This window comes from Neocloeon triangulifer, unplaced genomic scaffold, assembly GCF_031216515.1.
Source record: "Neocloeon triangulifer isolate White Clay Creek 2 clone unplaced genomic scaffold, ASM3121651v1 ptg000003l, whole genome shotgun sequence".
In the NCBI taxonomy this organism is placed as follows: domain Eukaryota; kingdom Metazoa; phylum Arthropoda; class Insecta; order Ephemeroptera; family Baetidae; genus Neocloeon; species Neocloeon triangulifer.
In genome coordinates this window covers 8669415-8686618 of record NW_026775546.1, presented here as the reverse complement: position 1 = coordinate 8686618, position 17204 = coordinate 8669415, and the positions used below count along the sequence as shown (strand labels likewise).

The 17204-nt window shown below is 33.7% G+C and overlaps 4 protein-coding genes across 20 annotated transcripts in view; all 4 read right to left on the bottom strand.

Moving 5' to 3' along the window:
- Window positions 1-1182, bottom strand: part of LOC132205568 (serine/arginine repetitive matrix protein 1) — a 49510-nt gene extending 48328 nt beyond the window's left edge. For 5 of the 8 annotated variants that reach the window (XM_059634667.1, XM_059634670.1, XM_059634671.1 and 2 more), the window contains exon 1: window positions 939-1166. In XM_059634667.1, coding sequence (XP_059490650.1) covers window positions 939-995 — 57 coding nt within the window. In that variant the 5' untranslated portion in view covers window positions 996-1166. Of the gene's footprint in view, window positions 1-938 lie in introns of all 8 variants that reach the window. The other 3 variants (XM_059634673.1, XM_059634675.1, XM_059634668.1) reach the window with 3 other exon arrangements.
- Window positions 1183-1782: 600 nt separating this feature from the next.
- Window positions 1783-9958, bottom strand: LOC132192657 (uncharacterized). 4 transcript variants are annotated; one of them, XM_059612718.1, is made up of 13 exons: window positions 9807-9958; window positions 6396-6492; window positions 5586-5760; window positions 5394-5525; window positions 5124-5335; window positions 4957-5063; window positions 4745-4898; window positions 4308-4686; window positions 3875-4025; window positions 3735-3814; window positions 3133-3354; window positions 3009-3083; window positions 1783-2951 (listed from the first exon to the last, which is right to left on the bottom strand). In XM_059612718.1, exons 2-13 carry the CDS (start codon window positions 6425-6427, stop codon window positions 2778-2780), a joined length of 1893 nt encoding a protein of 630 aa, XP_059468701.1. In that variant the 5' UTR covers window positions 6428-6492; window positions 9807-9958; the 3' UTR covers window positions 1783-2777. The 4 variants fall into 4 exon arrangements, with proteins under 4 accessions (XP_059468701.1, XP_059468699.1, XP_059468700.1 ...); XM_059612716.1 differs by having other exon boundaries at window positions 1785-2951; window positions 4745-4901; window positions 9807-9957; XM_059612719.1 differs by having other exon boundaries at window positions 1789-2951; window positions 3747-3814; window positions 4745-4901; window positions 9807-9957.
- On the bottom strand, window positions 6895-9752 carry LOC132192658 (poly(ADP-ribose) glycohydrolase-like). 6 transcript variants are annotated; one of them, XM_059612720.1, is made up of 11 exons: window positions 9173-9752; window positions 8991-9122; window positions 8707-8930; window positions 8551-8645; window positions 8316-8472; window positions 7871-8252; window positions 7671-7812; window positions 7533-7615; window positions 7396-7467; window positions 7187-7254; window positions 6895-7132 (listed from the first exon to the last, which is right to left on the bottom strand). In XM_059612720.1, the coding sequence occupies exons 1-11, from the start codon at window positions 9203-9205 to the stop codon at window positions 7027-7029; spliced, it is 1494 nt and encodes a 497-aa protein (XP_059468703.1). In that variant the 5' UTR covers window positions 9206-9752; the 3' UTR covers window positions 6895-7026. The 6 variants fall into 6 exon arrangements, 5 of the variants coding, with proteins under 5 accessions (XP_059468703.1, XP_059468704.1, XP_059468705.1 ...); XM_059612721.1 differs by having other exon boundaries at window positions 6895-7129; XM_059612722.1 differs by having other exon boundaries at window positions 7187-7251.
- Window positions 9959-10995: 1037 nt separating the features above from the next.
- LOC132192593 (uncharacterized) lies at window positions 10996-13859 on the bottom strand. Of its 2 annotated transcripts, none has more exons than XM_059612628.1 (10): window positions 13749-13859; window positions 13427-13475; window positions 13220-13360; window positions 12922-13136; window positions 12761-12870; window positions 12554-12698; window positions 11896-12274; window positions 11695-11833; window positions 11559-11630; window positions 10996-11495 (listed from the first exon to the last, which is right to left on the bottom strand). In XM_059612628.1, the coding sequence occupies exons 1-9, from the start codon at window positions 13751-13753 to the stop codon at window positions 11584-11586; spliced, it is 1230 nt and encodes a 409-aa protein (XP_059468611.1). In that variant the 5' UTR covers window positions 13754-13859; the 3' UTR covers window positions 10996-11495; window positions 11559-11583. The 2 variants fall into 2 exon arrangements, with proteins under 2 accessions (XP_059468611.1, XP_059468610.1); XM_059612627.1 differs by lacking the exon at window positions 13749-13859 and adding an exon at window positions 13565-13628.
- Between the last annotated feature and the right edge of the window lie 3345 nt (window positions 13860-17204).

The following is a 17204-nucleotide window of genomic DNA, read 5'->3' as shown; positions in this document are numbered from 1 at the left end:
CCATGCAGAATTATAAATTTGGCACACAACAATGGCGTCTTGTTCAAAACTTTGGTGCATCCAACAAACAGCAAAAATTATATTCCATGCTAAGATAAATTTTTTCCTTAAAATATTATATTTCTTGCTTCAATATTAATGGATAAATAAAGCTCCAAACCATCTTTCATGTAAGTTAAATTTAAAATTATAAATTTTAAATATAATACAAAATTATTATTTATTTACTAAACCCATCTGGGTACAACTTTGATACATTTATACAGTAGATATAAAATTTATTGTTCACAATTTATTTTGTTGCTTTTCTATTGGTCAAAATGGCATTTGAAAAAGGGTAACTCCCTGTTTTCATTAAAAATTAACTGATATAATTAAGGGATATTTACGTTTGTCAAAATATTGTTAATTTGGATATTCCTTAAGAAAAGCCGAAAACAACTATCAAAAGGAAATAAATAATTTTACAATGTTTTACATCTTTGATGCGGTCTGGTTGTGTTTGTGTATCGCCTTTATCGGTCTTCGCCTTTCTCACTCGAAGGCATTAAAAATTAAGAGCATCTCTCTTTCTCCATAAAAGAAACGAGAAAAAAATCCTGCGGCAAAATCACATGCCGTCGGCGTCCAACTACACTAAACTTTCCGCCCTGGGCGATGGAAAAACCGCATCGGAAAATCGCGCTCGCTGATGAATTAATCGAAGCAAAATTATTAATTAACCCCTCGGTAGGGGTGGGGGTGCCTGATTCGCTTTGCACATAGGCAGGGTCATTGCCAACAGCTGACTATAAGGTCCTGTTGCCCGAAATATTTTACAATTCTTGAAAGGGGTTAAATAATAGAATAAAATATTTTGCCAGAATTTGTGGTAGCTGGGGAGGGATCCGCCCCCGGTCTGGATTTAGGGCAGGGGTGGTTTCGGATTTCGCACTCACCTTATCCACGGGCATGGATGGGCACGCTCGGCACAAGTTCCAAAAGGATCCAATCATCGCCGGTCGGTCGAAAGTCGGGCCGACAAGTTGTTTTCTCACCCCTGAGGCGAGGGTTGGGGGTGCAGATTTGGTGGTCGGTCGGTCGGTCGGCGGAGAGAGAAAGAGAGAGACTAGAGAGCCGAAATGCTTTTGGCCATGGCCACTGCGCCACTACCCCTGATAGAGCTTTGCACGCGCTCGCTCGCTCACTCACCCTCTGCTGTATACTCCAATCGATACTCTCTCTCCCCCAGTCACCCCCGAGAGCGAGTGCATTACTACCCTCTCGGTATGTGCCCGAAAACAAAATGTGTACCGAGAGATGCGGTGCATGTCTCGCCGCAGTTTAGTTCGTCCTCTCCTCTGGCGAATTTGGTTTGTTTTCTGTTTTGCAATTTTTTTAATTTAGCCCGCAAAGGAAAACGCGAATCACGCCCTGGTGGGTGGTGTATTCATTGTCGAATGAATGGATAAAAAAGCAACAAGCGGGCCGGAAGGCAAGAGATGCACGCTATGCACTATTATATTTACTTAAAGTCTATTCCTTGATTGAGAGACGTCCTTAAATATTAATTTTATCAATCAAATATCTTGGCCAATATTGTAAAAAAAGAGTGAATATTAAAAATTAGTATAAAAATTCAAGATTATCTAATGTTTATTAAATTTATTAATTAACTATTTTTTCAGTGCAATAGAAAATAAACGAATTCTCTATTTTACATTAAATTTCCAGCAGTGGTTTAAATATTTAATTGTAAATAATGAAAAAAAAAAAAAAATTTCACGATAATTTTGCAAAAAAATGTTGTGTTCACTGCTTTTTAAAATAACGAATTACATATGTACAATTTCATCTTTAAAAGCACTATTAAAAAATTACTTTAAATCTGTAAAATATGAAAACATTTGATTAAAATTTATTTGTAATTCAGTTATGTTCACATATTGGTAACATTTATAACTGTTTTGACTAAGCCGTTGCTCAAGTCAATATAATGCATTCTTTTATATTATTTTTTAATTTTTATTATCTTATCCACATTGTTACAATTGTATTTGATAATGTCAAAATTGAATATTCCCTTACAATAAAGCCCTGCACTATTTATTAAAGACTCCATGCGCGTTGCCTTTTGCCAATTATTGCAAAATCGCGAGCACCGAGCACTCGCGCTATCTCTCGATGAAACTCTGAACCTGCTCAAAGCCATACAATATACATATCAAATTAAAGAAGACTTCAAATATATGCATGTCATATGTACACAATATTACTTGAATTTTTAAAGTTCAGTTTCATGAAAGCCTGATTAAATGAAAAGAAATAAGTAAAATTATTATTTTTTAGGTATAATGATTTAAAAATTAACAAAAGATTGTCTATTGTATTTTGTTGAAACAAGCACACACAAATTCCATATTTAATATTCCGAAGGTTTACTTTTAACGATTTACTTATAACAAGCTATTAAAAATCTTAATTCGTCAATTGAATGATTATTTGGATGATTTTATGTGGACTCATGCATAAAAAATTTCTCTTTGGTTAGATGAGTCTTATTTTACTAACAAGGAATTATTAAACTTACGTTTTTACAAAGTGGCGCACAATGAAGTAATTATATTTTACAATTTCAGAGTGTTCATTAGTGTTCACAAACCAGCCTTACTGAAGCATTAAGAACGTTTAATTTGAATTACCTATATATGCGCTTTCAGTTGTTCTTACTTCGTAAAAAAAAGGATTTTTTTATGATTAACTTATTAAAGTTATTCATGAGTTTGAAATATTTCGCACTATTGACGAAATGTGTTAGCAACTTGATCGGAATTATTTTTGTAGTTTGCGGGGACTTGCTTTTGCTCAGGCTGCTTCCAAAGTAGGTCCGTGGAGATTGCTGCTGTTTCTGTCGATCCTAAACTGTGTTGGTCAACTTCCATATAAGAGACGACCTGGGCCTCCAATGTACTCTGAATTAATATACATAAACATTAGCTAAAAAAAAACACGAATTAAGAAGATCGTACCGGAATATTCAAAAATTCTGGAGACTTATCTGATTTTACAGCATTTTCCACTCCTTCGAAGCCAATCATTTGGAGCTAAAGATTTTAATTAATTAGCAACCTCGGTTGCAGCAAAGATTTTTACCGATTTCTCCCGATCTCCAGCACCTGAACCATTTGGTTTTCCTTTGAATTCCAACTTAAATGCCTCTTGTGCCTCCTCATCAATTACCACAAAACTTTCATCATTGTTTGTCGGTGGGACACTTCCATAAGCCGCTGATGGATTTGTTAGAGGTGTGACCGTTTGCTTTCCAGCAGTCTGGGAAAACTGAGAATGATGTTGTTGAACTGGGGGAGACATTGTCTGCAACCAAGAGGCAAGAAAATCAAATTATTTTCTCTATTATAAAAAACATTTTTGAATAAAATGATACTGAGTTTTATTTTTAAAGAACAGCTCTACTAGATTTAAATTAGTACTTTTCACTAAACACCTTTTACGCGTGGAATTACGTTCCGAGGCGTAAAAAGCTCTACTGGACTTTATTTCATGAACACTGCTCGCTAATACAAAAGAAATTGCACATTGAATAGGTCAAAGACATTCATCAAAATTGTTTCAGAGCGAATTTTTTAATAGAAAATATTTAAAAGAATGAACTTTTTTTTTTCAAATTTGTCTTTTTGAATGCCTATATCCCATCTCTCAATAATAATCATGATTTTCGATTAAAATAAATTTACCATTCTTCTTACCTTGCGTTGCTGAACAGAATTGCGGTACGGTTCATTAAATCGACAGAGCGTGTATACATAGAGATCGTCTATTAAAATAGAATAAAGTTGACATAAAACTTAAAATTAAATGCTATATGTGTACTCACTTATAGTACGAATCTTCAATTTATTCACATCCTTTTGGATGCTCTCATACTCCTGAAGAAGGTTTTGGTCGTTGAAGCAGTAGTAGTGCAATTTCTTTTGGGCCACCGACGCAGCCAGCCACTGAATGAGCATTTTCAAAGTTGGGTCACCCTGAAATTAGTAGCAATAATTTGTTTAGTAAAATTCTAAAAATAAATGTGAACAAATAAAATTGGCTTTTCTTGTAATTTTACAACTTAATCACCAGAAAGCCTCTGCTCATACATTTAAAAAGCAAAAAAATAATTAAAATGAACAATGTAAATTTTTTAAATCACAAATTTTTCCATTAAAATCAAACCTATAATAGTTCAAATTTTTTTCTAAGAGATAAAACTACATTTAAAACAAAGCAGTTCTTCTCAAAACTAATGCATTTAGTATAAAAATTACTTTGAATGCTCCACCTCCCCAGTTTCCAGTCGCAATTTTCTCAAGAGGCGAATTGCAGAACCCGGCATACGCTTTCACAAGCTCCCTGTTGATGGCTTCCTTTGTGTATTGCATGTGCGGTGCACCTCGGGAAAAGTCCAATGCGTCGATCGCAAGCACAACTTGCGAGCGATTTGCGAATTGGTCAGCTGGACCCGCGTATTGGAAACCTCTGCCGTAGCCAGCATGTTTTGAATATGGCGAGGCACCTTCGATAATCACGGCTTCGTTGTCCTCCAACTCCGGGCACAGCAGACGCGCGGCGATCAAATCTGGGCACGTTATGAATTTTATCTCCTCCTGAACGCTGCCATTATTGATGACGCCTCCGCCAATTCGCCTGCGAAACATTGGAAATTAGAAGAATTGAAAAATATAAACAGTGAAATTAAGCGTACTTGTTTGCAAAATCGACTGCAGCCATGTTTGATGGGCAGTCAAAGATGCTATCGCTTTGGTTGCACTGAAAATCGCAAAGAGGCAACTGGCTTCCCTCCCAGTCTGGCATTTTTTTCACGCAGACCCGTTGAAAAGTAATTTTTCCATCTAAATCTTCTGAAATAAAATGGAACTTGAATATTTTCATTTCACCTGAAATTTTAAAATATACTATGTTTCATATTAATTTTGGCCTCAACTTGATTGAAGTATTCCATTAGGCATTTCAGCTTTTCAAGCTTTGCACTTGATCGATCACGACCATCGTCGCTATAAAGGCTGTTGTAAAAAATTGAAAGGCGTTTATATATGTATTGCATGTAAAAAAAATGAGCCTACCCATCAAAATTCATATTTTGAAATCCGTAGTTTTTGTATGTCTCGTCGTCAAATGTACAGAAGAAGCCGTTTGCTAAACACTGAGCAATTTCCAGCCTCGTCATTTGGACTGTTCCTTCTTCTTGTGGCACCAAGTATTTCTCCACTTGTTTGATGGGTTGCTTGGCCAAATTTTCAATGAAAGGAATCTGGTAAAGATATTGGGGATTTGACTGGAAATGAAGAGAGAAATAAGTCTTCAGTTAAAAGCACATATTTATTCCAGTTTACGTCAATGAGGCGGCGCAGAACTTCAAATTTGGAGCCACATATTTTTCTGTTAGTTGCTCGTGACATAATCGCGAGTATCAATTGGTCAGCCGACTTGTATCCATGCCAAGCGAGTTTTGCGTCCCGTGTTCGCTGATAAAGAAAAGATGTTTTTATAAATATAATGTTATAAAGCATAATTTTTTTTCTTACGTTGAATTCCACATTGCGAATCCTTTTGGATTCACTTTCTCCAGAGTAACCTTGCACGTTACTTTGCCCCCCAGAGTAGTGACTTTGCCTCCCAGAGTAGTGATTTTGCCCCCCGTAGTGACTTTGCCCTGGTAAATCTTGTCTCCCACTGACACCATTCGTGTTGCCATGGTTCCTGGAAAATAGAACAACGAACCTATTTATTGCATTTGAATTCCTATTGGACACAATCATGATATATTTTTTGCAAATAGAACGGATAATGTTTTCTTTCGTTTTATAAAAAGTCTAACTTTGCAAGCGAAATATTAATTTATAGTGATCTGTAGGGCCGCCTCCATTCTCCCTCACAACTTAGACTTTGACTCTTATCAAATTGGCGAGTGTAAAGTGTAATTTACAATTTCGTCAGAAGCTATAAATAAGTTGAAAATACATATTCTTCTACCACAATTTATCTACAAATATACATTTTATAATACCTCACTATTGAATATTTGAAAATAATAATAATAATAATTAAATAAATTCACACGTCGATTCATGTTTGGTATGTCTTAGACCTTTGTTTTATAAAAATTTTCAATAGATTCTTACTGGAAATATAAAATTAAGTTTTGGAATATTTTAATCATTTGCTAAAATAAATAAACATCACAAGGAGAAAAGGGTAAAAATGATGGAACTAAGTGAAAATTTGTCACATTCATTATTTTTTAATTATGCACTTAAAGAATGACTGCATATAAAATTAATATTAAAACCAATTGAGCCCTGATGTATTTTGAAAAAAGGGTAAAAAATACTTGCCCCATATTCCAGCTTTTGTAGCCTCTGCTCATGATGCGTTGTGACTTGTGTCTGTTGTGTTACTATGACGGGTCCTTTTATAGCAGCGCTATCTGTGCTGTTAAAGTCAAAGACAAAATAAGCGTTGAGCAACGCATTGAAATTCGTAAGTCTAAGTTCATCAATGAAGCGTATTGAACTTTTTTTATGATAAGGAAACTCGGAATTTAAATTATTATCCATTTTAAATTAGATTTATTATATTTTTAATTTAGAATAACAATTAAAAGAAATAAAACTACCTCCAAAATCGTTTTGATGGGCATAAATATTATTATAATACAATATATTATAGGAAAATATCATGATGTGGGATTTGGTTTTCAATTATTCTCTAAATAATTTTTTTTGTAAATTTTGATTTACATTTTTGTAGTTTTGATGAGTTTTAATCAAATCTAAAAAATGTAGGATTTTTGGAAAATTATTGTCGTCCCTTAATTGGGTCACATCCCTTTGATTGAAAATTTGGATATTTCTTATATTGAAAACTTAATTTGTATGTATTCATACTTGTGTACTTTATTGAAGAAAAACATATCAATTAATTCATTTAATTTTATTAATGCATGTACATAGACTTTGAAAATCACTAAGACATATCAATATTATCCACAAATTCATATGCGCTAAGCAAAGTTCTTGTGTCACCAAAATAACGGATCACTCTCCGAACAGGGCTAGCAAAAAGACGTCTACTAAAAAAAATGTTATAAGCAACTGGGAAACTATTTAAAATTAATGATTTTTACATTAGAACCCAGAAACATTTGCACAAGAACGAAACTGTGCCTCCTAGCCAGGTTCCCCTGAAAAACTTCTAGTAAATCTTAAAACTTGGTTTTCAATCAATACACAATTTCTATAGAAAAAATCTTAATTTTATTGGTTAGGAATATTTATGTCACATAAAATCTTTGCTCAAATTCTGCATCAATTAATTTTCAGGTTCTATGCCTACCTGAACTGTTTCTCCCCCCAGAGAGATATAGTTTTGAAACGCTAAGAATATGGTTGCAAGGAACGGAAACACCTGCGGAATTTAAAGCTATAGTTAAAAATAGCAAAGTAATAATTTTAATAGTATGTGAAACTTACTGCAAAGCAAAAACTCAAGATGGAGGGAATTTTGTTTTTATAATTGGTACAATGCTTTGTCATCATCAATTTGTACGCCTCTCCTGTTTTAATACAAATATTTAAAATAAATAAATTAATTAATTAAATAATTTATACCAATTGTTTTGCCTCTGTAAGTGTGCACCGTCTTGTCAAACAATTCTTTTAAACTCCTATCGTTGTAGCAATAATACACAAGCTCCTTTGCTGCCATGGACGCTGCTAGCCACTGAATTATCATTTTCAATTCAGCGTCACCCTGAAAAAAAAATCGTTTCTTCTTCTTAAAGTTCACGGAAATTAATTAAAATTATTACTTTGAATGCACCGCCGCCCCAATTTCCGGTAGCAATTTTCTGCAGGGGGCACCGTGAGAAGCCAGCGTAGGCTTTCAGGAGTTCCCTGTCAATTGAATCCTTCTTGTACTGATTGTCTGGAGAGTTCCGGCCCGAAAAGTTGAGAGCATCGATCGCAATCACTGTTTTAGACGAATTGTAATATGTATCGGCCGGTCCTGCGTATTTGAATTGCCTTCCATAGCCAACGCCTTTCGAGTAAGGAGTGGCCCCGGTCATTATCAGGGCCTCGTTGTTCTTCAAAGGTTGGCAGAAGAGCCGCGAGACGATGAGTTCGGGGCAAAGGGCGAATTTTATTTCCTCCTGAACGCAGCCTCTTCCCAAAATTCCACCGCCAATGTGCCTTGAAATGGTCTCAGAAATAAAGATATGCTCTTTTAATTAAAAAAAAAAAAATATGTCTCACTTGTTTGCAAAGTCCACCTGCGCCTCGTCTGAAGGGCAGTCGAACATGCTCGATGCGTCGTTCTTTTCGAATTTTGTCAAATATTTGTTTGAATTCTTCCAACCAATGGCGCTTGTCTCACAGATTCTATGGAAAGTTACCTTTTCATACTTTTTTGCTGAAAAAAAAATCAAAGTTTAAGGATTTTTTATTTTTGTATATTCTTTTTTTAATAAAATAGTTCTTCCTTATATACCTTGGAAATCGTCTGAAGTGACAGCTTTGAAGTACTGGAAAATGCATTGCAATTTCGACACTTTCGAATCTGAATTGTTGCACAAGGTGTAAAGTCTGCAAATTTTTTTTTAGCAAGATTAATTTTTTTCATTGTTATGCTGTGATATAAATATACCTCTTGAACGAAAATTCCTCAAAGTCATAGTTGGGAGGAAATGTGCAGAAGAATGCAGAAGCGAGAATACGTGCGATTTGTTCCTTGGTCAGCTCGACAGTCGACTCGGTCCCAGCGAACAAATACGGCTGATCTGGAAAGTCTACCTCTTTCGCAAGCTCCTCCAATTTTGGCACAACAACGCGCAGAAAATGCTCTGCTTCTTGATAGTTTCTTTGCGCCATCTGCATATTTAAATTTTCGATTTAAAGAAAAAGTTTATTTTTTGTATATATTTAACGAACCTCCTCAATCGCAGTGTGCAAATTTTCAAAAGTTACCGAAACGTCCAAATCTTGAGCGACGGCCCTTATGGCGAATTCCAGATCGTACGAAGAAGAGTAGCCTTTCCATGCTTTTTTTGGAGCTTCCGTCCGCTGCATTAAATATTAGAATTTATAGTTAAAAATTAATTTTTAGGACTTACATCAATCATGGTATCGTTTCGCCTCTTTGACATCTTGAACTTAGGAGCTGTAAACGATTTGATGAAACTTGTTTTATGTTTCGCTCTTGAAGCCCCACGCGATGCTCGGCAATGCTTTTTGCTCAATGCGAGAGAGCCGGAGTGTGCGCGCACCAGTTATTTTGAGCGCGTCCGCCAAAGTCTTAGACAGGCACCGATGTCATTTGATGTGTCAATTTTTAAAAATGAAACGGGATAGCCCATTGCGGTGTTACATCAAACACTTAATTTCAGTGATAAATCATTTTCCAAATGGAAAATGCATTTCATAATTAATAAAATATTTATGAATAAAATATGGATGAATATGATTTATTTTAAAATATTTGAAGTCATCACTATGTCAGACTTTTTCGAACTTATCTTTATTTTCGTATGATGATACGAGCGTTGTAAAATTGTGATTAGATACGCACTTTTTAAACTTATGTGATGATAAATAATCTCAAGTAGTTTCTTACAGTAAAAGAAATTCAAAACCTTGAATATCATAGATTTCGTCTTATTATTTATTTGTTCTGTTAAAAACCGTTTTGAAAAATGTTCTGCATTAGAAAATATAACTTTTTAATTTGTAGAATAAACCTAAATTTACCTTTTTTGTTCCGTTTGATTTGCAGACACAAATACTGATTTTCTCAGTGGACTTCGGAGGGCAAACATTCAATTAAAGCAGGATTGAGAAATAATGCGCAGAAACTACCAGCAGGGGCTGAATGTTGGTGTTGAATTACCACACGAGTCACATCAAATTTTGCTGACGTGAAATATAAGTAGTGCACTGCTGGCAAAAAGACGCAGACCTCTTGCCTTTTTATTACTGTGAAATATTTTCAACAGTTTAGAAATCTACAAAATTATAAGCATAAAATAATTTTAATTGATTAATACAAAATTAATTTTAAATATAATATTTAAATCCAATTTTATAAAATATTCAGAAATATTTGTTTTTACCTTTTTTCTCTACGATTTAAGGTTGAAAATTTTGAAAAACTTCAAAGAGTGCAAATATTTATTTAAAAATGAATTTTCTTATTCTTAAATAATATTATTTTCTCAACAAAAAATACATATATAAGCAAAATTAGCAGTTGATAATTTTAAAACGTAAATTAGTAGTAGACTTAAATGTTTATCATCATGGTACGAATCATAAGACTTTCCTTGAGTGCTTGGATAACATTTTTGCGGTTTGCCCTCAATTTGACATTGATAATGGTGTGCCTTGCTGCGCGTGACAGTAAGTCTTAGACACTTTTAGCTTCCGTATATGCATCCCGCTTGACACCGATGATCCGCAGGTTGCATACTTCAAAGTTCATATAGCTTTATCAGCTTTTTTTATTTCTACAATTTCGTCATACCGCATTTATTTAAAATTTTGTAAATTTTATGAAATCTTAATTTGAGTGGCGTAAGTTTAATTTTACTTCAATCATTTTGTTGTGATATTTAAGTTTTTAATAACAAAGTATTTGTACTGCTGAGCAAATTTTGGTATTTCTTGTGTGTCATTATTGTTATTTATTGGTCCACATTGTTACAAATACATTGTTTACATTCAATTTTTGAAAACAATTAAGAAAAAGGGACTGTTGGACAAAATGGCATCACAACTAGCAAAAATTTTGCTTAAACTTCCAAGATCAAAAAGACCCCATCCGCCGCAGTGAGCCTCAGTTAAGTAAAAAGTGGCTTGTTAATATCATTATATTTAGTTTCAAGTAATGTTTACTGAGGTATCACCGGGCATTCTCTGCCCAAATAAAATCATCCGTAAATCCAGTATTACAAATTTTTTATTTTGATTGGTTACAAGAGAAAAAATAACAACAAAATTACATTGACAGAACAAAAGTAAAAAACAGCCTTGATATATAAATATTTAATCCTTCTGAGAGCAACTTCACAATCACAATTAAATTATTTAATTAATCCATGTTTAGCGATAGAATGAATTAAATTTCTTTGGTAAAATCTTGCTTCCGTCAAATTCTAAATTGAAACATCAATAAAAGTCCAGGTTAAACATAAAAAAAAAAAAAAAAAAATAGAAAAGGTTCCAAAATTATTTTTTATTTTTGTCAAAATTATTGATGATAACTTTAAGAAATTAATTTCTGGTATACCTTTGGAAAGTAAAACCATAAAAGATGTGACTGGAAGTAAATACTCTGAATATACATACATGCATTTAGATTGTATAATTCTTTTCTGATAGACTCTGCTCGTCGTGGGGAGATTTCGCTTTTCATTCTGGTGTAACATTATTTTCCGCCATCTAAAAATAAATTAAATTTAAGTTATAACTTAACTTATGCCGCCGCTGCTATATAATTTGCACCTTTCTGACAAGCGTAGAAACTTTTTCAAAAATCCTCATCGTAGCGGCAAAGAATTACAGTGTAGTGCTGGCCTGTATAAATAATGTAATTTTTTATTAATTACCAAAAAATTAAATTAAAGACTCTATTTCTCACCAATATTCGTTGATTTTTCTTTCTTCAAATTAAGGCAACTATCAATCAATTTTTGTTCTCCGTTGCAATAGTAGACTAGCTTCTTTTTGGCCATGGAAGCTGCCAGCCACTGGATTTGCATTTTTAGTTCCGAGTCACCCTGAATTTTAAAACAAAGATGTTTTAATATTTTTGAAAATTAATAATTTCACCAAATATTACTTTCAAATTTCCACCGCCCCAATTCCCAGTTGCAATCGTATCCAGCGGGCACTTTGAGAAACCGGCGTAGGCTTTCAGCAGTTCCTTGTCGATGGACTTTTTTGTGAATTGCCGATGTGGATCGCCCGATGAGAAATCAGTGGCGTTGATTGCAATCAAGGTGGAAGAACGATTTGCATTTTGATCGGCAGGTCCTGCAAACTTAAACAGGCTGGCGTATCCGCTGTGCTTGGAATATGGCAAGGCACCGCTAATTACGATTGCCTCATTACTCTTCATTTCTTGGCAAAGCAAACGTGCAGCGATCAGTTCGGGGCACGTTATGAATTTGATCTCCTCTTGGCAGCAGTTGTCCTTCAACGTTCCCCCACCAATATTGCTATGCATAATAACATAATGGACAAAATCAATAATTAATGGTGAATTTTTAACCACGACAAAAGTTGTAAGGTAACAACGTTATGAACTTACTAAATTGAATCTCAAACCTTCTACAATCCAAGTATTTTTAAAAATTCAGCAATTTTGAATGGAATTGTATAAGTTTTAGTGAAACCCAATGTTTTTATAAATTTTTAACAATATTGAAAATATGGTAATTCAAATTTTTAACTAAAAGTTTCTTCCACTTTTAGTTCAGAGTAAAAATTAAATTTACCAGTCTGCAAAGTTGACTTGAGCCATGTTGTCTGGACACTCGTACATACTGTCACTATTATTGATGTTGAACTCGCTCAGGGGCAACGTGCTGTTCAACCAATCCAAACTTTCCGTCACACAAATTCTTTGAAAGGAAACGTGATCTAGAATTTGTAAATTAAAAATAAATTTTTTAAATCTTTTTTTGTGAATTAAATTTCCTTACCTTCATTTAATTCATCTTGTTGGACAGAAACTTGTTTGAAGTACTCGATGAGACATTTCAGTTTTTCTAGTTTCGCATCAAACCAGGCAGTGGATGAGTCAATGTAAAGACTAATTATAAAAATTAATTTTAAAAGAAAAAAATCAATAATTTTAACAAACTTAGAAAAGTTGATGGGTGGAAAGTCCCGGCAAGTGGCAATTTTGTCATCAAATGTGCAAAAGAAACCGTTTGCAAGAATCTCGGCGATGCGAATCTTGCTTAAAGTCACAGTTGCCTCCTTCCCCGCAAACAAATATTCATCAACTGGACTTATATTCTTTGCCAGTTTTTCTATGAAAGGTGCCAGCGTTTGTAGAATGTAATTAGTGTCGCCCTAGAAAAATTAAATTACATTTCATTTGAACCGCCAAAACTATTTCATTATTATTTACTTTAAATATTTTTATTAACACTCACTTTAGTTATAAGCTGGCGCAGAATTTTGAAATTAGCTCTGGTCAAATCGCATGTTTCACTTGACCACATCTTTATCGCAAGTTCCAACTGACCAGCTAATCGATATTGAGTGGTCCAGTTCCGTATTGCTTCCTTTGTCCGCTGAAAAAATTTTAAGATTAAATATTTTTTTAACTTTAAAAAAGAAAATTTTAATCGGAAACTTACGTCCTCATTGGCCAAACTAGCGGTGCCGTTGGTCGTTGACATTTGACTGCTGTTTAAATTGAAAATTTTAAATTAATTGCCATATAGCATTTCATTTGTTTTAAATCTTTGAAATTAAAACTTCAAAATTGTATTTACCAAGCTTTAAAATAAAATTTTAAATGCATGAATTACTTAAGGTGATGCAATTTCATAATTTTTTTATTTGGGCAAAATTACTCCTCAGTTGGGAAAGAATTAAAATATAATAAATATAATGCAAATTATCAAGTTATATTATTATTCACGAAACAAAAATGTAGTGCAAAATGATTAAACTTGCCTCATATTATCAAAGTTGTGGAGATAAAAGTCTCTTATCCTTGCCTCTGCCTGTGTGTGTATTGAGAATGTGCTGGCTGCGTCTCACTATTTCAACGTTCTCAGTTAGTCTACCTCTAAAGACTAAAAAAGTCTCACAATTGAATCAGCCGATTCGTAAATTAAGTGGACTTTTCTTTATTTTAAAGAAAATACCACTTGAAGAATAAAAATTATCTAACCGCAGTTTCTCATTTTCATTTTCGGTGATTAAGAAAACATGGAAAAATCAGATATTATCTGCGTCAAACTTCGTAAGGTTGTGAAATTTTGTGACTTTTCAATTAAGTCTTACTTATAATTAGATGCTTTTAATTGCAATTATCACCATGAAAAAGGAAAATTTAACTTCGTAGAATTTTAATTAATTTATTGATTTTAATTTTTTTTTTCAGAAAACATGATACATAAAAATTAAATTGTCTTCATTCCATAATTTTTTTCAAACTTTATGTCTAGTCACGCTTGACGCGCACACCGTTAATTATTTTCACAATGACCGTCGCCGAGTAAGACAAACAATCAACACATCATTCAGCCTAACTAGCAAAGCACTCAGCAATATCCGCGAGTTATAAAAGTTGGTATGAGCATTTATACATTATGAATCAATCTTGCACTGCCGAGTCGGGATGAATTGCAATTTGAATTGAAACAAAAGTGCATAACGTGAATTTGTTTCGTGCACTTATTTGCATAAGTAATGAGCTTTACTTCTCCAAACAAACTGACTTTCAATATTCTAGAAATTGTCAATATTGAGAGAGACATTAAATAATTTGTGCCGAGTGAAGAATGAAAATTCTAACGTGAAGCTCATTCATGATTTGCCTGTATCAGATCGGGTGATATTATTCTTCTTTTTACATAATTAAAAATAATCTGAGTTTTTTTAAAGCATCATTGATTGAAAAATTGGCTTAATTTCTAATAGTTGAAGCTCTAAATTTAGTTGAGAAGTCCAGATAAATAAAGAATCTATATTCTGCAAAATGTTTGTGCAACTCTTTAAACTAGTTTGGCCCAGAAAAATATAAAGGCTTTAAGGTTAAAGAGATTAAAAAAAATCATTAGTCGTTGAACAAAGAACCTAGTTGTAAAATATCAAATTTAATAAAAATTAGGCAATATTTTCAAATTATTTCAAATATCTTTATTTTTAAATTTATTCATTTATTATTAAACTTTGTATTTACAGATCCTAAAATTATATGAATATTGCACTTTGTTCTGAATTCTGAAATAATAATTCTAAACCATTTTTACCAGTTATTCACACAATTAAAGACATTGATCGCCGCGTTCTTATGCCTCTTGCCAAGCACGTCTGCTGTACCGGCTGCATAACACACAGAGTTTAATTTCAACCAGTCACGCACTAAAAATATTAAGCCTCGGTACTCCTCACTCAGTTTCAATTATCGCAAAGTTAAACATGCAGTTTTTTTTTTAGAGTCAGCTGCCGAAATTAATTATTTCCGCCACACACCGAGGCAATTTCGCAGAGCAGATAAAATGAAAAAATCTTTTTTCCTTCTCGCTACACTTTTTTATTTGTCCCGCGGCGGCGCCTTATTCAATTTTTACTCCACTGCTCTTTTTGTGGCAAAACTGACCTATCTCTCGTCATTATTAAACAATTTGTTGTTTTTTTGGGGAACAAAAAGCGTACGGGCGCTTTGTTTGTTTGATTGGCAGGTGAATCAGGTGCGGCGCAGCTCGTTAGCGGCGAATAACGCGGCGTGAAGTTGACCCTGCGGTCCACATGCACGAACAGCCGCGTGCACGAGAACAAAATCCGGGGAGAGAATTAATTTGGGTTTAATTTTTTACTCATTGCTTGTTATATTCGGCGAGCGTGCCTCTCATTATGCACGAAGGTGTTTTTGTTCGGAAGCAAATTATGTCTGGCCTTCCCTGGCAAATTGAATTATTCTTCACTTATATTGAGAAAAAAAATCATAAATTAGGTGGATTCAAAATTATTAAATTAATTTGAGTTTTTAAAAGATGAAAATTTATTTAAATTAAATATGAAAAATGCTTAAAAATGTTTTTTTTTCATGTTAAAAAAATTATCATATTTTAATGTTGATGTTACAGTTTTTTAATGTCATAATTTATTACATCTTTTAATTGAATTTAAAATTTTCTAAAATAATACAAATTTATTTATAAAACCGGACATTTCAGTATATTTATCAATAATATTTATTTCAATTAAATAGCTTTGGAATTTAAAAATAATTGAAACAACATGACTTTTAGTGAAATATTTATAAAACACTGGTTGTTTTATGTACATAGAAGTTATGGATGTGAAAGACTATTTGATTAATTAAACCAGGAAGACAGCTGATGAAAGGCGTCAATGAAAGTCCGGCCGCCGATTTTTTACTCCCCGAGCGCGCCTGCTTTTATTGAAAACACAATAACCTTTGCGGCTGTCAATCATCCCCGAGTTTTTTTCCTCTCCAACCGTTGCCTTTCTTCTGAGGTCGAGACATGCGAGCCAAAAAACCTTTGTTTCTTCCTATACACCTGAGTTTGAATGCCAAGAGTAATTTTTTTTCGTATTTTTGTTGTGCGTGAATGAATTAATTTCAATTTGTGTGTTTTCTCGTTAATAATTTATGATAATATATAAAGGTGGCTTCTTTTTTTGCGGTTGGAAAAATTATATAGAAGATAATAATGAAAGAGCGCATGTTGGTCACGCTTCAGGTAAAGCAGCAGGTAATATTCCGGGTTTTATTTTGCATTTTAAACAGATGCAACGTTTACTTTTTCCCTTCTTTAGAAGAGAAATGGGCGAATTATATTCAAAATAAAAATAAAATAGAAGAAAAACGAATGAATAAAGAGAAAAAAAATTATTAGGATAAATTTAATCCCCCGTTGGATTAATTCTTTGTGAAATATCTTTTAAACCGTGAGCGAAATTGATTTTGTCTGCGTAAAAAAATGAATTTCAGCTTTGTTTTAAGGAATTTTATTACAATTCGACCCCATCAATTAGTCGTTAATCCGCTTGGTTTATTGAGGAAAGTATAATTTACGCAGTTCGTAAAGAAGCACTTAATTAGCAATAAAATAAATGCGTCCGCCTGCATGGAGTTGCATTTCGAGAGAGAGGTCAGCAGGTGAAACTGGTCAGATTCATCTCGTAATCGAGCCTTGAGTTTTCACGCTGCGTGCTAAGCAGCGATCAATTTATTTTCATCTCGAAAATACACAATTGCGACACGCAGTAAAATATAAATACATTTCTTCCAGAGCAGCGCGCGACAGACATGCAAGAGAGAAGTGTCATCTCGCCGACTTGCGCTCGGTTTACGACCAGGCCTCCATTAATTAATCGATTTGCATAACTCGCGCGTCACTCCGCGGTGGTAAGTTATATCTGTTCATTGTCATC

Coding starts and splice junctions, on each gene's coding strand:
- LOC132192657 (XM_059612716.1), bottom strand. CDS start 6,427: ATGAGCAGAGGCTACAAAAGCTGGAATATGGG. Junction 5,761..6,395: donor TACAAAAGCTGGAATATGGG/GCAAGTATTTTT, acceptor TCTATTTTCCAG/GAACCATGGCAACACGAATG. Junction 3,815..3,874: donor ATTGAAGATTCGTACTATAA/GTGAGTACACAT, acceptor CTATTTTAATAG/ACGATCTCTATGTATACACG.
- LOC132192658 (XM_059612720.1), bottom strand. CDS start 9,205: ATGTCAAAGAGGCGAAACGATACCATGATTGAT. Junction 8,253..8,315: donor CAGGTGGACTTTGCAAACAA/GTGAGACATATT, acceptor GACCATTTCAAG/GCACATTGGCGGTGGAATTT. Junction 7,468..7,532: donor TCTTGAGTTTTTGCTTTGCA/GTAAGTTTCACA, acceptor TAAATTCCGCAG/GTGTTTCCGTTCCTTGCAAC.
- LOC132192593 (XM_059612627.1), bottom strand. CDS start 13,593: ATGCATTTAAAATTTTATTTTAAAGCTTG. Junction 13,361..13,426: donor CTAGTTTGGCCAATGAGGAC/GTAAGTTTCCGA, acceptor AAATTTTTTCAG/CGGACAAAGGAAGCAATACG. Junction 12,699..12,760: donor ACAAGATGAATTAAATGAAG/GTAAGGAAATTT, acceptor TACAAATTCTAG/ATCACGTTTCCTTTCAAAGA.